At 33.9% G+C, this 20,917-nt stretch overlaps 3 protein-coding genes across 4 annotated transcripts; 1 reads left to right on the top strand and 2 right to left on the bottom strand.

The window, feature by feature from the left end:
* Positions 1–964: 964 nt before the first annotated feature.
* Positions 965–5,314, top strand: LOC147401051 (anthranilate phosphoribosyltransferase, chloroplastic-like). Of its 2 annotated transcripts, XM_086442163.1 has the most exons (10): positions 976–1,397; positions 1,479–1,622; positions 2,024–2,185; positions 2,266–2,349; positions 3,187–3,375; positions 4,122–4,212; positions 4,381–4,440; positions 4,619–4,737; positions 4,846–4,980; positions 5,081–5,314. In XM_086442163.1, the coding sequence occupies exons 1-10, from the start codon at positions 1,200–1,202 to the stop codon at positions 5,084–5,086; spliced, it is 1,188 nt and encodes a 395-aa protein (XP_086298289.1). In that variant the 5' UTR covers positions 976–1,199; the 3' UTR covers positions 5,087–5,314. The 2 variants fall into 2 exon arrangements, with proteins under 2 accessions (XP_086298290.1, XP_086298289.1); XM_086442164.1 differs by lacking the exon at positions 2,266–2,349 and having other exon boundaries at positions 965–1,397.
* Positions 5,315–5,478: 164 nt separating this feature from the next.
* On the bottom strand, positions 5,479–6,907 carry GRXC1 (Thioredoxin superfamily protein). Its single transcript, XM_086442165.1, is given in 5 exon segments — positions 5,479–5,638; positions 5,640–5,704; positions 5,826–5,924; positions 6,407–6,495; positions 6,613–6,907. Coding segments are annotated over 5 exon segments (399 nt in total). The 5' UTR covers positions 6,738–6,907; the 3' UTR covers positions 5,479–5,617.
* Positions 6,908–9,430: 2,523 nt separating this feature from the next.
* On the bottom strand, positions 9,431–18,544 carry LOC147401049 (Isocitrate/isopropylmalate dehydrogenase family protein). The gene is made up of 15 exons (XM_086442162.1): positions 18,219–18,544; positions 18,108–18,151; positions 17,876–17,985; positions 15,844–15,881; positions 14,476–14,553; positions 13,665–13,718; positions 13,479–13,580; positions 13,280–13,368; positions 13,092–13,195; positions 12,903–12,971; positions 12,687–12,802; positions 11,652–11,686; positions 11,391–11,533; positions 10,453–10,575; positions 9,431–9,847 (listed from the first exon to the last, which is right to left on the bottom strand). The coding sequence occupies exons 1-15, from the start codon at positions 18,451–18,453 to the stop codon at positions 9,754–9,756; spliced, it is 1,434 nt and encodes a 477-aa protein (XP_086298288.1). The 5' UTR covers positions 18,454–18,544; the 3' UTR covers positions 9,431–9,753.
* Positions 18,545–20,917: the final 2,373 nt, after the last annotated feature.

Here is a 20,917-nt window from a genome sequence, read left to right as displayed (position 1 = left end):
GTTAGATCCCTGAGAGAACTGAGAGTTTGATGCAACAACTGATGATGGAGTTGGAAAGATAAGAGGATGGAGTTTGTGAAGGATCTTGAATGTCAAGAGGATGCATAATGTTTATAGTAGCTCTAACATACTTTATTGATTATCCAAGAAAAAGAAGAAGAGTTTCAATTCGCACTCAAACTTTTATCGAAAATTCAATGGTGAAAAACAGCGTGCCCATGTTTTTGGATGCCAAGTGTTTTTCTAACAGAAAAATTGTTATTAAAAAAAAGGTAAAATTTTATATAAAAACATCTTCAATGATTAATTTAGAGAAACCACATCGGGTTGTATGCATAGTAATCAAGTTTGGATTCATCAATAATATGGTTAGGGTATCAAATTCAAAAAAAAATTAAAAATTAAAAAAATGGGAAAGTATCATAAAAAAATCTTCTATTTTATTTTAAATCAATGACATTCAAAAGTAATTATTTTTTTTATTATTTATGAAATCATAATAATCAATATTCATAAATTATTCGGATATTGTTTTGGACCTATGGACTAATAGTCGAATTTTTTTGATACACCTTTTTGGCAAAATTTTCTGATTTTTTCCAAAAATTAGATGGATTTTGTGACCATCATGTCATGTGGATTAAATGATAATATCATCATTATGACAAGGATAAAGGGATTAGGTAGAATTTGTAGATAAAGATAAATTTGATATTTATTATAAATTAAAGAATCTTGGGTCTTGTCAACGTGGCCCTAAGAGGGCACCTTAAAGTACATTAAATACACCTTCGGAACAAGCACCTGGGGGCGTTTTTGGTTAAAATATATATTTTTTGAGGGTAGTTTCGGTACAAAAATCGGATGCCAACTGCCGCAGCGTATTCAATGAACGTTAAAGCGTGTCCTTAGAGTACACGTTAAAATTAAGGGATATATAGCGACGTGCCGACGTTTGAATTGGGGTAGAGTTCATGCCACCTGGACTGTTTTTTTATTTGATTTTTAAGCAACTTTTTTTGAAAATGTGAAGAACTGCAAACACGAGATCTTTCCTGTTTCGGGAAGATCTGTAGAATCTGTGCCAGGTGAAGGTGAAGGTGAAATTGGGGGAGGATTCGAAATTTTGAAGAAGAATCCCTAGATAATTTGAATTAGATTTGCTGATTGAATTATTATCGAGCTGAAATAAGACTGCAATGGCAGCATTTCGATGCCGAGCTCCTATTTCTCGATCTCCATTTGTTTGTAAACCTCTAGAGAGTCGATTCGCAGCTCAACAGTGTTTGATTGCTTCGCCAATTTCTCGAATTAGGCAAAAAAGGTTAGCAGCTGTGGTAACCGGTCCGGTTACTGTTCTTGAGAATTCAACTACGCCATTAACGTCTTTTAGTGAGGTATGGAAGATTGGAAGTAGTTTTTGTATTCGGTTTTACGGTTGATATATTTTGAAAATTTTAATTTTTGTGGTTTTGTAGTTAATTGAGTCTTTGATAAATCGAGTGGATTTATCTGAAGACGAGGCAGAGGCATCTCTTGATTTTTTGCTTAATGGAGCTAATGAAGCCTTGATCAGTGCTTTTCTCGTTCTCTTGAGAGCCAAAGGAGAGACATTTGAAGAGGTCAGTGTTTGATTTTTTTATTCTTATGGGTTTTGTTCAGTTTTATAAGTTAAAAATTGGATTTTTAAGGGATTTGTAGAACTTAATTCTCAGATTGTACGGACTTATAGAAACTTTTGATTTGCAGATTGTAGGACTAGAACCCAAAATTTGATTAATTATTTTAATTTCTTATTGTAGAGATTTATGAAAAGTTTTAATTTGATTTTTAAGGGAGCTGTAGAACTAGAATTCCAAAATTTGATCAATTATTTAATTTCTCATTGTAGGGCTTAGACCCATAGCTCAGTTGGTTTGACATATTGCAAAACAACTTAGAGGTCATGGGTTCAAGTCCAGCTTACCCATAAATAAATAAAAATTCTCATTGTAGAGATTTATTGTACGTTTTGATTTTGCAGATTGTAGGATTAGCGAGGGCGATGATCAAATGTTGTAGGAAAGTTGAAGGAGTGGGTGATGTGGTTGATATTGTTGGCACAGGTGGAGATGGGGCCAACACAGTTAATATCTCAACAGGGGCATCAATTCTTGCTGCAGCTGCTGGTGCAAAAGTTGCAAAGGTGATTTCAGAATTTGTTGTTTTTATAATTTGATTAGAATTATATTAGATAAGAAGAGTGACATTGTTTTGTTCTTACAGCAAGGGAATCGTTCCAGTTCTTCAGCTTGTGGAAGTGCTGATGTATTAGAAGCACTAGGAGTAGCCATTGATTTGAATCCTAAGGTCAGTATTGGCAAGATTAGGTTATCAAGTGGTGAGTCCGAATATTGTTTTATTTATTTTGATGATCATATAACAAAGTTCAGATTAGGCAATTATTTGTCATGGGTCGGTCTAGTTTTAATTCAGATGAATCTGGAAAAGTTTCAAAAAATCGGGGATTATATAAGCAATATTTTTGGTTTCCAAAAACCCATAATCTTCAACCTCCCTAAAAGGCTTATATTGTTTTTGACAAGTGAAGTTTGAAGAAGATAATATGTTAATGTTGAGGTAATACCCGAATTTAATTGACTGATCCTTATTCCTGAATTTTTTGAAGAATTGGAGAATTCTGTGATGGTGTCGATGATAGCATGCCTATGTTAATGGATAATAGTGAACGTTTCTGAAATGAAAAACTGTTATCCAAAACCATATCACCTAAAACTGAAATCTTTCTTGCAACAGTTTTACAATCTGCATTTGAATTGTGGATCTCTGTCAAGAAATTAAACCCTCATACAAGGTCTAATAGGAATTAATTTTATGTTTTCATTTTCTTGGTCTCTTTCTTGCTTTTTATTTTATTTTTTATAACCGTGCATGTTGTTCATGCCTTGGTTAGGTAGGCCACTTAACTTGATATCGTTTGCTTTAATAGAGTTTCACCTGATAATACTTAGCATTTCACTTTTAAAAACTGCTTTATTTGAACTCAACGTACCTCTAGAAATGTAAGAGAATTGTGGAAATTTCTTATCTAAGAATTTCATTGCACCTCAATCGCTTCTTTTATGTTGTGTTCAAGTTTGAATGCATCCATGCTGATTATCTCATATTTTCTTTATTGGAATTTAGGGTGTAAAGAGATGTATAGAGGAAGCAGGCATTGGTTTTATGATGTCACCAAAACACCATCCATCAATGAAAATTGTTGGCCCTGTAAGGAAAAAACTGAAAGTGAAGACCGTGTTTAACATCTTGGGTCCTTTGTTGAACCCTGCACGAGCTCCTTTTGCAGTTGTTGGCGTGTACAAGGAAGACATAGTAAGTTCAATCATTATTGATTATATCAATAATAGATTTCTCTTTGTTTACCCTCTTGTTGATAATATGAAATCAAGCTTTTCTTTCATACAACTCATTATATGACATATGGTTCCTTTTGGAGATAGTCATTGTTAAGTTCTACCATTCTCATGCAGATAAATTGAAAAAAATACAGGCATTAATTGTTACTCTTTGATGACGTGGTATGAATGTCTGGTTTGATCTGGTTAAAATGCATTTAATGTGTGAAAATAAAAGTGAGAAGATACAGCTAAAAATATTTCCTTAAGGGTTCTAAGTTTCAAACAAGACACAAGTAATTTTACTTTCTCAATAAAAACATGCTCTTGATAATCTTTCAACTTCCCTTATGAACATACCCTACACAGTTGGATGCTGATGCTACTTGTGAGATGTAGAAGATTATTTTTCAATCCATTCAGTTTTTTTGGTCTCCACAAGGGTTTTCTCGACGGAATCCACTCTCTTAAATGTTCAAAAGTTGGACTCAGTTTTAAGTACATTTAGAATAAGAAATTTGAGTAAGGTAAAAATTATTCACAACTTCTAGACCTTATTGGGATTTAGTGGTTCCTTGGATTCTACATTTGTGTCTTTTTGACTCATTCTTGTATGCTTGAAAAATATGTCATGTAGAGTATTTTATCTTTTCAAGTTTCAGATAGACTTGCTGCAGAACCGCTTCAATGCTATTTTTCACCTTTGACCGTTTTATTGGACAGATTGTCAAAATGGCAAAAGCACTGCAAAGGTTTGGCATGAAAAGAGCGTTAGTTGTTCACTCAAAGGGTTTGGATGAGATGAGTCCCCTTGGTAAGAACCTTTTGCTTCTATATTTCAGACTTTGCTTAGTTAGAATGTATATCATTTCTTTTAGGTTTAACCTCTTCTATGACTTTTTATTTTTCATCTCTCTACTTTTCACCTTAGGCACTTGGTTTTGCATACATCTTACTTACAGATCAACTATTTTGTTGCCAGGACCTGGACTAATCCTTGATGTTACCCCTGAAAAGATTGAGACATTCTCATTTGATCCATGTAATCATTTCTCGTCATCTACCCTTATTTTGTTTCAAACATTCTTATGAAAAAAAGAAATAAAACTCACCTCCATACTTGGAAGTTAAGTGATGTATATTTAGGATTTCACTTGGATTCAGAATTCTTAACAATAATGTATGAAATTTCTGATTAACCCAAATAGTGTAATGTGCAGTGGATTTTGGTATCCCTCGCTGTACTCTGGAAAGCTTGCGAGGGGGAGACCCAAAGTTCAATGCGGAGGTACTAAAGCGTGTACTATCTGGTGAGAAAGGATCCATAGCAGATGCACTTGTAAGTCTCCTCTCTCTACTGTCTAAAAGCTATATGAACAGCTACCATGGCTTGGGAGAGTTTTGGATGAAGTAGCTAATTCTTATATTGTTTGAACAAACCATTCAGATACTTAATGCCGCAGCAGCCCTCTTAGTCAGCGGGTATGTGAGCAACCTAGCAGATGGAATAGGGCTAGCTCGCGAAACCCATCTATCAGGGAAGGCTCTCAAGACGCTGGAATCTTGGATAGATATCTCCAATGTAAGTGAAATCTCTTTCTCAAAATTTAATCAAATCTCAAAAGTTTGAGGATATCAAACAACCTAATGTCCTCTCATTTACTTGTCTTTGACCATTACAGAAGTAAAGAATGAATCCAACAATGGGGTTGCTTGAATCAAAGTAAATGACTTCTTGGGTTAGAAGATTGAATAATTTGGTTCATGCATTGGTTTTTACTCTTAGAAAAATAAATCTCTGTTTCCTAATAAGTTGATGAATCCCCTCAGTTACTGGCCATTTTCTGCCTTGTTTAAGCTATTTTGTTTTTATGATTCTTCAATTTGCTCATGCCATTGCTGGATTTTACTTCTCATTGATTAACCTTATAATCTTATATGCTACAGACCAAACCCTAAACTAGGTTGATGGAAAATCCTTCACAAGAATTAGGTTTGAACCATAAAAGCAGCAAGACTTAACAATGCTAGTGCATGCAAACCCTACTGATTGTGATACATGGGAACATGGAAGGCATAATAAGAAGACAATCCAAAGATTTAACATTCTCAAAAGAAAACTTTTACAAGCTTTTATTGTCTACTTCATGCAACTGTATTCTATAACTACATCTAAATAACTATGCATCAAATGGTCTGGTCATCAGCACATTCATCACTTACAGTTGCAAGGAATTATTTAGCAATTGCACCGGCATCAGTGAGCAAGGGCACGAGCTTCCCTTCATTATGCAATGCCATAACATCTGAACCACTCAAAAAGAATCCCAAAATATGTTTAGTTGATGGTGGCTTTGCTACTTATTATTATTATTACAATGGAACCTGAAACACAAAATGGTGGAATTGAGGGATCGAAGATCTTACCATCACAACCACCAATGCGTTTTCCCCCAATGAACACATTCGGCACGGTTCTTTGTCCAGTCCACTCAACCAGCGCAGCTTGAGTTTCTGCTCCATCACCTTCAACAATGAGAAAGGAACCCGTTTCATCAAACATTTGGTATTGGTTCATCTTTTAGGTAAAATGCTTCAGTGGGTTTAGTTTTAAGCGTACGAATCAGTACTTGCTTCGTACTTGTTCATGGTTGGGACAAAGAGCAACCAATTAGGTAACATAGGTACTACCTAGGGATCCCCTAACAGAGAAAATTGCAATGAAGCTCAATTACTCTCTCTCTCTCTCTCTCTCTCTCTACAGAGATTCTTCAATTTTCTATAGATGATAAACAGTGAGAGACCTGTCATCCCATCTTCACCCTCTCTATTCTATTCTAAGGAGAAACACAATGACAAATTACAAATTCAAATCTTTGGTTTTGTTCCAGCAAATTCAAAGCAACTTTTTTTATTAAAAAAAAAATTTATAAAATTGGATCTGATAATTAAATGACGGTGGTAGGAGTGTGAATGAAGAAGAGAAGAGAAGAGAAGAGAGTACTGACTGTCGACATCCAATTCGATGAGCTTGTAAGTTGCGCCCAGCTGCGTCAGCAACTGCTTTACCCTGGTGCAATACGAACAGTATGTCTTGCTGCCAAACCAAACCCCACCCCACCCCACCCCCCAATTAACAAACACAAATTAGAAATTAGAATAAATAAAAATAAGATTTGGAAATTAAATAAGAAAGAAAGAAAGAAAGACCAACCTGAAGACGACAGCTGGTGTTGAAGAAACGATTTCCTTCACCTTTGATAACGCCATCTCTAACTCTGCACTTCTTTCTCCTCCTCCTCCTCCTCCTCCTCCACAACAACTAAATGCTCCGCCCATCTTTTCTCTCTCTCTCTCTCTCTCTCTCTCTCTCTGCGCGTCGATACAACGTTATCATGCATTTCCAGGTGGCTGTCAATCAATAAAGAAGATGTCAGACTCTGTGTGGAATGTCTTATGACTGCCACGTGGCGAAATATTCATTAATCGGCCGGGCGGCAATCATCATGTTTTTTTTTATAAAGTCGTGCTGGGGTTGACACAAACGGAGACACAGGATTGACAAAATGGTGGGATCATGTCCACATTACCGTATATGCTTTTCCGTGAGATGCATCTACGATTATGTGCGCGCCACCTCATCACTTTTTTTTTCACCATGTATACATTTGTGTCATTCCAGCATTTTTTTTTTTTTCATTTTTTTTTAAATATCAAATTTTGATCGAGAAAATCAAGAGTCAGAATTATAGTAAGCTCTTGAAGAATTTCAATTCGGAAGATTTTAAGATCGAAGGACCTGTTTCGTCGCAACAAATGTTTCTTTTATTATTTATGTTTTATAATATTATTTAAGATAGAAGGTTTTAATTTTATTGGTGTTGTAAAAATAAATTAAAATAAGTTTAATATAATATATTTGATATTAGCAAAAAAATAATAACATGGATCCTATAATAAAATTATAGTTTGGTAGGATATTTATTTTAATTGGATGAAAGTTTCTTCCCCACAAAAGTGAGTTTTAGAATTGTATTTTATTAAATAGATTCAATTGACATTTATCTCAATGATTCACACTTACATGATTAAAATCTATAAATCTTATTCAGTCATTTTTTGTGAAATCAAAAGAAGAAGCCGATTCTTCTCAAAGTATCACAACAATTGTTGAAGTTTTATAGAATTAAGACGTTCCCAATTGTATTTATGATAGTTTTAAATGTATCTTATAAAGATTTTGAAATACATTTTTTTAGTATTTCCCAAATTTATAAAAGAGATCATAATGTATAATAATCAAGTAAAAACTTTCAAGAATTTTAAACAAGTGTGCACATTTTCTTGTAAATAAGTGTGTGAATATGTGAATGTTTCGAAAGTTTGATGAAACTCTGGGGACACATTACGATAAGACTGACTTGAATTAGATCAATGGAATTAATTAAGGTATTGTAAACAAACTATAGATAGTTAGGTCTTTGATAGGGCATTGTATTTAGGCTCTGTTTGGTAACACTTCTAAAGTTTAAAGTCAGACTTCAAAAATTTCATCTAACTTCCCCATCCCCATATCATTGGTTCAAAACTTTTAAATTTTAGTTCTGAAGTCGAAAATCTAAAACAAACAAATAGAAATAAAATTTTAGGAGTTTGAATTTTAAAGATGAACAACCTCCATTCAAACTTCGGAAGTGTTACCAAACACACAATAATATTTAGGTATGAGCATGTTGTGCTACTTAATAGTTGGTAAAATCTTTGGATGAGGAGACCGTTGAGTTAAATAATTTAAAATTGACATAACAAAAGCAATTCACCCATCAAAAGAAGAAAAAAAAAAAAAAAAACAATAAAACTAAATGTCCACCCAAAGAACATTGATAGAGTTGGCGAAACCAAAAAAGTAGTTTACAAGAAATTTGGAGGTTGAAATTGAACTTTTTCAAACCTAAAAACGAAACAAAACTCATGCCTCAAAATGCCTCAATCTTGATGTGCTTCACATCATCAAAGCCTTGTCCAAAACAAAACAAATTCTACTCATTCAATTTTGTCAAGAGCCACATCTTCTGAAATTAGAAGTGTGCTCATCAAACACCTAAGCTTCTCTCTACCGTGGGATATAAGAAACGCTAAAAAGTATAAATGTTTTATACAAAACAAAGAAAATTTGGTGAAGAAGTTGATAAAATTAGGAAAAATTATGTAAAGGACTTTAATAGAGGGAGTTCTTTCAAATTAATCCCTAAGTTTTGTGGCCTCCAATATTTCTCGCAATTGAATGCTAACTGTTTGAATTAACCATTTTCACCAAACAAACTTGGATTTTTAGCAACCGAATCGAATTTCAGAAGTTTCATTCCATCAGAAATGATTTAAGTAAGAAGAAACCATTTTGAAAACGTGTGTAAAATATAAGATTTTTTTATTTTTTTATTTTATTTCTTTTTTGGATGAAAATGGATCTCTAAGAACAATTTTTTTTTTTTGTTTGAAATCATCTAAACAGTCATTATCTCAAATTTTTAGATGATCTTTCCATGTATTTTAATTGAAAAATCTTGAAAAACAAAAATGAGAGGATTTTACGAATGTTGAGCTCACCACTTTTGTGAAGTTTAACATTTTAAAAAAATTGCCAAATTCAACAACAAAAAGTGGTGAGTTCGACAATAAATAAATAAATGGTGAGCTCAGCAATAATGAGGGCCGATTAAGAAATAAAAAAAGTTTACTAAATGGACTATCAAACTACCACCTAAAACTTAGGGACTAATTAGAGTGAAAAATCCCTCCATTAGAGTCCTTTAAGTAATTTTCCCTAAGAAGTAAGAGGTTACATCCGGTGATGGCCAGTGAAGAAAGTGAACACCTAGCGAGGGCCATTGAAGCTTGTCATCAATGAGTCTGTGAAAAGGTCAAATATATGATTCCAATAGTTTGTTTTCCTTCTTCAAATGAACAGATCTAGGGCTACCATCCATACATTCTATTTCGATCTCATTCACAATTCAAAAATGAATCAGATCAATTAAACGATTTTGAATTCGAAGATGCCATAGAAAATAGTTTAACTTACCCTACAATTCCCATGCGTGCCAAACTCCAGAAGATGCCAATATTACAATTCTGATTTTAAAAGATGCTCTCTCTCTCTCTCTCTCAATTTTTTTTTAAAGGAAAAAAAAAAGAGCCCATTAGGATCAAAACTAATGGGCGTATATTGCATGAAGTTTCTACATTTTATTTTTCATTAAAAGAAAAGCAAATAGAAATGGAACTGAATATGCTCACCACGTACTACATGATTCCCTGCAAAAGGAATTTATTAAATACCGCGCCACCAAAAAATTTACAAAGCCACTGGCACCTTGAGCTTTGTCTCGAGATTTTGTGCAACAGCGTCAATAAATTCTTCAGTGTTCAAGTATGATTCTCTAGACACTCTGAATATAAAAAAGGTGAGAATTAAATTGATATAGAGGTGAGTGAGAATTAAACTGATATTGAGAAGATACCAACCATGCAACAATTAGATTGAAATTGGAGAGTAATTAAATGGTTATGAGGTTCATGTATAAAAAAAAAACGTTTTTTAAGCAAACCCACAACGGGATGCAGACTCAGACGAATAATAAATGATATATAATCTATAGACAATACTTCTAATAGAATAAATAATAAATGATATATAATCTATAGATGATATTTCAAATAGAATTGAGCAAATGTTTTGACAGACAAAAACCCAAAACCAAATCCACTTTCTGAATTGTGGATGAGCCTCCACATCCACACTTCAAAACCCTCCCTTTGCACGAAACAAAGTCTTTAACAACAAAAAACAATTATTGATAGACTTCGAAAGCTTTTAGTTAATTAATAGGTGTCAATAGATTATGACAATAGAAGCAACCCTGTTATTAAATATAATAAATAAATAAAAAAGCAGAAAAGTAAAGAAAAATAATATTATAAGAATATAGGAGATGGAAAAGTGCAAGAGAAATCACAATGAGAATAGAGGAGAAAAATGAAGTGATGTACTAACTTAGATCCATGAATCAGAAGGGCAAGATCCTTGGTCATTTTGCTTGTTTCCACTGTCTCAACACACGCAGTTTCTAGCTTGGAAACAAAATCCAACAACTTTTCATCTCTATCTAGTTTGGCCCTGCAGATTGAGAAGTGGAAAGAAATCTGAGAGTAAAATAACGACTTCAAAATAAAACCTAACATAACTGATCATGATATAAAAACTGTGAAAAATAAAACAAATGTTATTACTTTAGGAGGACAGAAGGAAATATTTTTTTCCACCTCAGCATCTCGGCGAAGAAAAGTTTAGCTAATAGCCATTTTCCATATGACAGGCATGTTTATTCTTCCATTAATTTATTAAAAAAATGAAATCTGCAATTCACGCGAGAAAGTAGATACACTGTAGGCATGGAAAAGAACACCATTCGCATGCCAATCCAGAGAGTCATCTTAGGGACGATCTGTATTGGACACAGCAGTCCTCCATATGTAAAGAAAACCCCATAAACAGCGAATAGTTCTCGAGTTTAACTCCCTAAATCAGTTTCCCTAAGGAAGCATTTGGACCACCCCCAAAAAATGTAGCTTAGCTGGCTTTTGTACCAATATTTTTGATCAGCAAGAAAAGGGCCCCCAATGTAGCACTTAAAAGTGAGTGTTAATTCCCTCTGTTAAAAACTCCGTCTGTTTTGCAGTATTTTACAGAAAAACCTGTATGTACCCCTCCTAATATTTTATTGATGTGTCAATATAAACTAACGATGATTTAGACATCAACAAAGATGCAGAAGTCTTCAGTTAAGATTAAATGTTCATCGATAGCTAGGTTCATTCCCACTGTGAGGTTGATTCAGCATGGAACAACCAGACTAGTTTAGGTGGAGATCTAGTCATAATGCACCAAGCACAATCAAGAGATGTAAGATAAAGAATAAGTATTAAAGGTACCTGTGCTCAAGCCCCCTTGTCCATGCAAATATTGAAGCAATACTATTTGTACTAGTTTCTTGTCCCTTCTGATGTAACCGGAAATGTCGAGTCACAGTGCCATGAGCAGCCTCAGCTTCTAATGTCTTTCCATCAGAGGATAACTGCAAAACAAGAGCAAATAAACCATGGGTATAAGATTTGTGGGCATTTAATATTAACATAAGGAAGTTAATATAAATCACAAAGAAAAAAAAAAGGTGATGTCAAGATGATACGAACCAATACTGATTTCATTAAGCCCAGGGAACCAAATCCTGTATCCACCAAACAGACATTGAGGGAAAGGCATATAAGTTGAAAATACGAAGAAGCAAAGAAAAGACTAAACTCTATATTGTAACGTGGAAATACTGTAGACCAAATAAATTCTACAGTTTGTGTTTGAGAAGATTTATAAGTTATCAATTGAGCTCCCCTTGATATTAGCAGTGCAAAGTGGAGAGAAGAGTCTCTTTCAAGACGTGTTTGAGAAGCCCAAAATGCCAACACTTTTCATACACATGTATAATAATATGATATTTTAACCTATAAAAAAATGATACAACAATTTTTTAAATAAGATAAGGAAGAAACATATGAAAAGTAAACACCCTAACTTAGTAAAAGTATATTTCTAATAAAAATTCATTGCTATGTATAACAACTCAATAAATTACTATATGGAAGATGGATAATGCCAATCCTCTTTCAAGTTTCGAAAGTCATTTTTGGAGAAAAACACAACAAAAAGGGTGGCACTACCTTAGAGTCAGAATGTATGTTAGGGCGTCGATGTGTTGAATTGTGGCCAACACAGAAAAAAACCTAAAAGTGCTGTATCCTTGTCAAAAGGATGACAATGTTTCATTATAAGAAACAAGGAACAGGTGAAGGCCTGATTTTTAGAAAGAGATCATTGGATAACACAATTGAGGGATTCATGTTGATGCAGTTATTCCCATCATGTCGACGTAGATATTTTTACCAATGGAGAAGACTCGGCTTTGGAAAGTGGTTCCAAAAGGCAAATTCTCAGTAAAGTACTACTCAACATTTTGACGAGTTTTTTGGGAACAGTATTCTATTGAGATCATTTGGGATAATTCATCTTCTCTTAGTGAGAAGGAATTTGCTTGGGAGGTTGCTTTAGATTAAAATCTTAATGGAGATACCTTATCAACTAAGAAGCCAATCTTGAATAAATGAATGAATTATATGCAAGGAGAGAGAGTAGTATGCCCACTAGTTAAAATGATCAGAGCAGAAAAATAGGACCTTGAGCAAGAAAATCACTCTGGACATCTCCATCATAGTTTTTACAAGCCCACACATATCCGCCTTCACTTTTTAGTGCATAAGCCACCATGTCATCAATCAGCCGATGCTCATACCTGAATCTCAAAGAATCGATCTTTTATCAACCATTTCAGTTTTCAAAATATGTTAAGAATATAAGCAAATGGTCGCAGTTCGTCGAAGATGCACACTTACCATATGGAATGCTCTTCAAATTTTGGTTTCCATTTCTCTTCATAAACCTCTTGAAAGATATCCTTGAACCTGTAATGGTCCCATGATAATAGTTTAATCCTTATGATGGATTGCAAATTTGCTAATTGACTAAAATTTCTGACTACATCATAGGCATAAGCTCTATCACTAGTGAAAGCCTATGTTTACCTCCCATCGTATTTCTTTAGGATCGTGTTTTTAGTGCTCAAGTAAAGCGGCCATTTTTTTGCAAATGCCATGGCCATTGATGATTCGGCAAAAGCTCGAATTGACTGAAAATTACACAGGACTTCTTAAAATTGTGAGAAATTATATCATGATTCACCTCTCCATACAAAAGGTTAAATCAAACAAACCTCATCAACATTGTACATAGCCAATGCAATTCCAGGACCTTTGAAATCATGAACATCAAGCTCCACTGCCATGCCCCCCTCGTCTGGGACTGGTAAGAACAAAGATGACAGCAGACAACACGGAAAACAATAAATTATTTGACGAATTGAAATTTTTTGACAGTTTCAGAGAGCATCTAAAAAGTTAAAATCAGCTTACCAAAGACCATCTTAAGCTTTCCTGGTCCTGTAATGATCATATCAGTTGCACGATACTGGTCACCGAAGGCATGCCTACCAATGCAGATGGGCTTTTTCCAACCTATTAACTTTCATAGTAAATATCAAACAGAAACTCCAAAATAATTCAGATATTTACATTTCATGAATGGATTTAGAGAATTACATGGAACAATCCTAGGAATATTTCGGCACATAATGGGTTCACGAAAAACAGTACCTGCACAAAGAAAATATGTAATTGTTTGATTTGATGAATGAATCATTGAAGATAACATTAGATAAAGTCAAATAAGTGGTACTCTCTGCATTTTGGGAAGAGGAAGGTTCTAGAATCTAGTGTGTATATCTTCAAAGACTGTATCAACTTTGATCTTGCACTCAGTTTGATACAGAAAGAGGTAAATAAGATTTTAAATCTCGTTCCAAGGCAATGTTTCAGTCAGGAGAGAAATCGAAATGGCCACGACAAAAAACATTCTTAAATTACTAGACATTCCAAAATATTCCCGAAACGTTAAACGTTTAGCAGCCAATGTTTCATTCCAGTTTCAGCTGAAACCGAAATGTTCCACCAATACATTCTGAAATGACCTGAATTTTGAATCAAGGAGGTAACCATGTTTCTTTTGTTGTTGATTAGCTCTAGGTCAACATATGGCGATTGTAAAAGCTTAGACCTGATTTTCAGCTTTTAATTTATGAATTTGATCTGAATTTTTCAAAAAATCAAACTATCAACCACTGTTTCAACTCCTTACAATTTCACTCTTATATAGAATCCATTTACAAACCCCACCATTCTTACCCAAATATTCACAACAATTGCCCTCAGTGCCTCATTCATTGAAATACAAGAGCGACTAAATTGTAGAAAGAGTATACATTGCAATCAAATCAAAGCATCACACAAAAGATTGATATCGTAGGAATCTTGTAACATTACCCATGTGAGACAAGAAATACACGATACAAACCATTTAAAATGTTTCTTATTGTTCCATTGGGGCTTCTCCACATATCCTTTAACCCAAATTCTTTGACTCTAGTCTCGTCTGCATGATATGGAATAAGAACATTCAATTAAGAAATCTATAATTATTTATCTCACAAACATACTCATCATGAATTTATAGTTCTCAAGGGATTTCCTACAGATAAATATGATTTAACATTGAACACAAGTATGAGTATGCATAATTCTCTGGCCAATTTACGATGACCATTTAAAGAAGAAAATCATGCAACACCTTAAAAAAGATTAAAGATAATTTGAAAGACTTACTCCCACTATTTCTAATTACAGTTATTGTTAGTCCCTCTTTTTGACGTCTTTTTCACATTACTTGGATCTATTATTTATAAAATAAAAATCAATATTGACACTTCCATGGAAAATCTCTAGGTTCAGTTCTTTCTAATGTGTCATTGTATTTCTTTTTCAAGATATGAATCCTCAATTGAAAAAAATATTGATTCGTGCTACGTTGGGACTTTACATTAGATGAAAAGGGGTATAAATGGAATCACCCTCAGTATGGTTGTATGATTGTTGTCTCAATGCTTCAAACTCAATTCGTTTTCTCTAAGCATATCAGGTGATTGTGGTGTCCTATGAAGAAGAAGGCAAGCAAGGAAATGATTTAAAATTCTGAGCTTGGTATCACCATATGATCCAAAAGCAAAGAAAAATGTCATCAGTAAGAAGCCAATTTCATGTGATTTATTTTCTTAAAAATAGTTTTTCTGAGGACATTGCAAAGGAGTTGCATTTAATGAATAAAATTTGCCTTTAGGGCATTACTTGGTAGACTGTAAATCAGTGTAAAACAAAAATTTGAAGTCATTCATCGGGTGCTTGGTCCAAAAAAAATTGTTGGTTCTCAGATGCCTGTTGTCCACCACAAATTGCGGCAAATCTTTGTGCCCCCTGCGAATTCCTAAAGAAATAAACACAAAACTTAGCCATCCAAAATTCACTGCAAACGACCACAAAATTTTGCAGCACAACAAATTATGTGTGCAAATTTGTGAATTTACAACAATTTGCAGGTGTACCAAAAAGGCCTAGGTTTTTCTAGTTTGTTAGAACTCTGAAGAATTTCTGTAGAAACCTTTGCAGGAAATTCTTACCAAGGATTTCCTCTAAGAAGCTTCGACGGTGATTGGGGTACTAATACCTGGAATTGTTTTCGCCACAACATGGAATACACTTCCCCTGTACCAATACCCCTTTTCTAAAACATACTACCACAACCAATACAGTTGACAAGCTTCTAAAACCACATATCCTAGCACTTTGTATACAATAATTTCAAGAATTATAATGAAAAAGTCTAACTCACCAGGAGTTATTGTTGCACATTTCACAGCAACATTGTATCTGCCACACATAAATTTTATGAATAGACTACGATATTAGGTATAATTTCACATTAAAATAACTAATAAATGTACCACCATAATCATTAAAAATGCTTTCCATTAAGAATCATGAATTCACTAAGTTTACATGGGTTTTCTCCCTTTTTTCAATTTAAAAACAATCAAATGATCATCCATGATTTTTCATGAGATGTTATTTGTAAAAAAACTACGTAACAATGACATAAGCATGTGTCAGTGTCCAACAAAAATACATGGTTTCTGAAATGGTGTTTTTTATTGTTATAAGAATAAATTGTATTCAAAATAGGGGCAAAAGCAAACAATAAAGATACAAGTATCTAATGAGCGAGAACCTATTTTGAGATAGCTACCACAACTAGACAAAATACACAAATTAACCTACTATCAAAGAGTCCCATTCCCAAAACAAAACAAAAAAAATCAAGGATGCGACATAGGGACTTACAACTTTCTGAATCCCCTTTCCAAACAGTTTTCTATGGCAATCTGGATAAAAAAAAATGAAAGGAAGTAAAGGTAAAGTCGTGATGGTTGTTTCTCGGTTAAGTCTTTTTATTCCATTCTTGAAGGAGATCGGGAACCCTGTTTTCCTTCTTCCCTAGTTTGGTCTTCAAAAGTGCCAACAAACGTTCCTTTTTTTCATTTAGTTGGCAGCTTTGAACAAGCTTCCTACAATCAATCTTCTCAAGCGTAGAGGTTTCATTTTGGTGGATTATTGTTGCCTTTGTAAAGCGAGTGGGGAGTCTGTGGATCATATCCTCCATTGTGACTTCGATTCTAATATTTTGTCTCATTTCCTATCTCTTTTTTAGGTTAGTTGGTGTCACCCCTACTCGGTCCTTTCTCTTTTGTCAAGTTGGAAATTGCCTTTCCTTTCTAGCAAGTTGAAGATTCTTTGGAAGTTCATTCTCTTTGTAATCTGTTGAGGCCTTTGGAAAGAAAGGAATGGTCGCACATTCAATGGGAAAGAAAGTTTGAAGTAGAAATTAATTTTCAATATTTAAGGTTTACTATTCTTTTGGTGCAAGCAATTTAAGGAATTTAGAGGTTTGTTTTTCGAAGACTTTTTGGTTAGGTGGGATATTGTAAGTAGGGGGAGAAGTTAGTTTGTATATTTTCCTTGAGGACTCCTTGTCCTCTCATTAACAAGTTTTTACTTATATAAAAAAAAAGAAGTAAATCAGCAAATGCAATAAATGTTTTAGATCAGGGCAACCCTACCCCCATTGCTATGTATTATTTCTTCTATGAGGCCAACCTTCTTTCAAATGTTATGCCACCATATCATAATCTGCCTTCATTCTATAGCTAGCTCCAAGAGAGCAACCAAGAAAAGAGGTCAACAATTTCCTTTTTGGCAACCAAGGCAAGCCACCAAATGTCCTATGACGTATACATTGTGCCGACCGAAGGATTGTGGTTTCTTGCTCATTTGATACAGAAGCTCAAAACGGGTTCAAACTATACATTTTAGGTTGATCATCCATTCTTTCTTTTTTTTATCAATAAAAATGCTTTTATTAACGGAGTTGATTGTGTCATTGGCAAACTAAAGATGAGATATGACCCGTTCTAAACCACACAATCCCAATCCCTTCGATCAAGCCATCTTGAAGCATATGTGATATGCCATGCGATTTATTGACCAATAATATCATATGTGATTGCATAGATGCATATGAGATCGCATATGCACAGCTATGGTATTATCCCTCATAAACCCTACCAAAAGATTGACACTTAATACACAATTTTGTACCACTTTACCAAACAACAATGATAATTACACTAATTTAAAATCTAACGACAAGAATCGGCATTTAATACGAGGGTTGAATTCAACAAATTGACCAGTAAAACAATTTGAAACCTAAACGACAGCCAAAAAAAAAAAAACTTATAAAAATATAAACAAAATTTATTTCCATTGTATGAACCATGTAATCAAATTATTTCATAACTACTTACTTAAGAGTAGCTTCAGCACTTTCAACAGTAACCTTGTCCTCGGTTGCATCACGATTCAGTATTCCTAAATCGAAATACTTTATATCTAAATCCAAATAAGGATAGATAAGCTGGAATAACATTAAACCAAAATCTCCATTAAAAATCGAATTAAAATGTTTCAAAGACTCTATTCAATCAAGATAAATCATCCAACTTAATTGAAAAATCATAGAGTGAACTAAAATCCTACCTTGTCTTTGATCATTTTCCAAATGACTCTTGTCATCTCATCGCCTGAAATCAAAGAAACACAGTTTTAAAAAAATCAATATTGGGAGATTAGGGTTTTTGTATCACGTACCGTCCATTTCAACGATGGGATTCTGAACTTTGATTCTATCGATGGCGGACGCAGAAGCGAAGCATCGAAGCGAAGAGTTACGGAAGCCTTCGGAGGACCTGTGACTGATTCTGAGAAAAGCTCCATTGAAGGGTCTTGGGTCCGTTAAGGTGGAGAAACTAGGGTTTTTGAAGGTTAACGAAGAAGGAGAGAAAATTGAAGCGCGAGACATGGCGCCTAAACGAAAACCCAGCATTCCAGTTCTGAACTCTGGAGTGGCGTCGCAAAGACGCGTTGTGTTGCGGCACACTTTGAAAAGAGTATCGGTCCATCTATAGTACACGAAGTGTGACGTACGCACTCCTACCCGTGGGAAGTTTAAATGGACTTGCTGAACTAGAAAGATATTTTATGCAGTGTCAGTACTCACTACTCAGTGGGGGTGCAACTTGGTCCGGTTCAAATCGAGAATCGAATCAAATCGATAGTTTTGGAGTGATTTGGTTCGGTTTAAAACAAAATTGCGGTTCAATTCCTGATAATGAAAATGGAGAATCGATCAATTTGATTCGATTCTCGGATCAATCTTGTATAGAACCGAACCAAATCAAGAATCGAACTCATATGCAATAAATAAATATATATGTATATAATAATTATTATGAATTATTTTAAGAGATAAGACATAGATTAATGATCTTCTATTGATAAATTATTTACTTTTTTATAGATAGATTTGTAATTTATTATATGAAATTTTATGTTTGTTTTTTCATTAAAAATTAGTACTTACAATATTATAGAATTCAGTCAAACCAAACTGACTTTAATTCAGTTTGGGTTGGTTCAGTTCTGGTTCTTATTTAGTAAAACCGACTTATGTCTGTTCGGTTCCAATTTGACCTCGAACCGAATCAAATCAAACCAAGTTGCACCCCCTGGTACTCAGTGCTTACTGCACAGGCAGAGTGAACAGTGAACTATAACTATGTGTATCAATGGGCCGGCCCTCTGGGCCTGAATTTAGATTATATGAATGGGTAAAAGGCTTACTCAAGGCCTAATTCAGACCGGCCTATTAACAAGCATGACTTGGGTGACAAAGTAAATCGTCCATTAGACAATTAACTCATAGATCACAAAATAAAGAATTAATATTGAATGATAAAGTATCAACCTATGAGCATTGGTCCAATTGAGTCCCTACCAATGGGCCAGGCTTTTGTGATGTGATTAAGTCCATTGAGTTGTCGGGTCATGTTAGGCCCAATTCTAATTTAGAATTGGCCTCGGGCACGAGAACTAGGCCCATCGGGCAGAGTTTGCTAGTGCCTATTAATACTATTTTGCCTATTATAATGAGAGAAGTAAGCAAAAGTGCGGTTAGAAAGCAAATTTTTGAAGATAAAAAATGTCCCTTCATTTACATTTAACCATACTATTATTAAAAGTGTAACTTATAAATTTTTCATTTTAAAGTTTTTGTGTTCGACACTGGATAGATATATTATAAAAGCAAAACAAATGTTCAAATCAAACAATATAACCACATTTTAAAAATATGGGTATTTCGTTTGTCATTCATTATCACATATTATCAATTGATACATTAGAACCTTCAAAATTATAAGTATATCGTTATCTATCAATCATTCATTGTTACAAGTCGTTTAAGTGAATTAGAATTGTCATTGATATACATCGATAAGTTAAAATAGGTGAGAAAATGGTGCTCTAAGAGCCCAATTGCATACTAGTTGGGCCTATGCTCTGAACATCCTCTCTTAATAATCAATTTAGTAAAACTTTTATTTCTAATAAATCCTAAACCTCATTTCCCACATTTTTTCTCACAATTGAATTCCCTAATTGTTTGAACCCATCACTTTCATCCAAAAAACTTGATATTTTGGCATCTCAATCTAGTTTAGGAGGTTCCATTTTGTTGAAAAGGATTTAAGAAGGAATAAGAATTATTCTCAAGAATTTGTTCATACATTTTGAAAATGCATGCAAAAAACAAAAAAAAAAAATTAGAGGTTTTTCTTCGTTTTTTGATAAAAATGATTCTTTTAGTTTGAAACCATCTAAGCAAGTCGTTATCTCAAGTTTTTAGTCGTTCCATGTATTTTCGAAAGAATTGAAAATGGGAGGGTTTTACCAGTGTCAAGTTCACCACTTTTTTATTATTGAGTTCAACAATAAATAAAAAAATTGATGAACTCGACAATAAAAAGTGGTGAGTTTCAAAATATAAGTTGTGAACTTGACAATAAATAAAAAACGATGAGTTCATCAATAATGAGGGATCATTAAAAAATAAAAATTTTACGAAATGGATTATCAAGATATCGTCCAAAACTTAAGGATTATTTAAAAATAAATTCTTACGTTAAGGTTCTTTTAAGTAATTTCTCCTTAAGAAAATGATGCTTCGGGTGTTTCAACTTACCCAAAAGTTTGGAGTATTTAGAAAGATCTATCCCTCAAGTTATTTTCCCTTTGAAACACGTCTATCATCTTTTTAAAGTTTGCTCCCTAAACTTATCGGATACTCCGAAACCATCGCTTACCAAACAAAAATAAAATCCAAACCACCTCGAAAGACGATCCTAACCGTTTTAAGTGATTTTCTGATTTGTTAACAGGGGCCAGTTGTTTAACGGTCCAGATTCGTTTTACAATGCTTCCAAAAAAAAATTCTGAATTTTATTCATCAT

The sequence above is a fragment of the Akebia trifoliata genome, chromosome 5 (assembly GCF_017979445.1).
Source record: "Akebia trifoliata isolate Shusen 1 chromosome 5, ASM1797944v1, whole genome shotgun sequence".
NCBI classification, from domain to species: Eukaryota; Viridiplantae; Streptophyta; class Magnoliopsida; order Ranunculales; family Lardizabalaceae; genus Akebia; species Akebia trifoliata.
The sequence above is the reverse complement of the archived record's forward strand: the minus strand, read 5'-3'. Positions and strand labels throughout refer to the sequence as shown.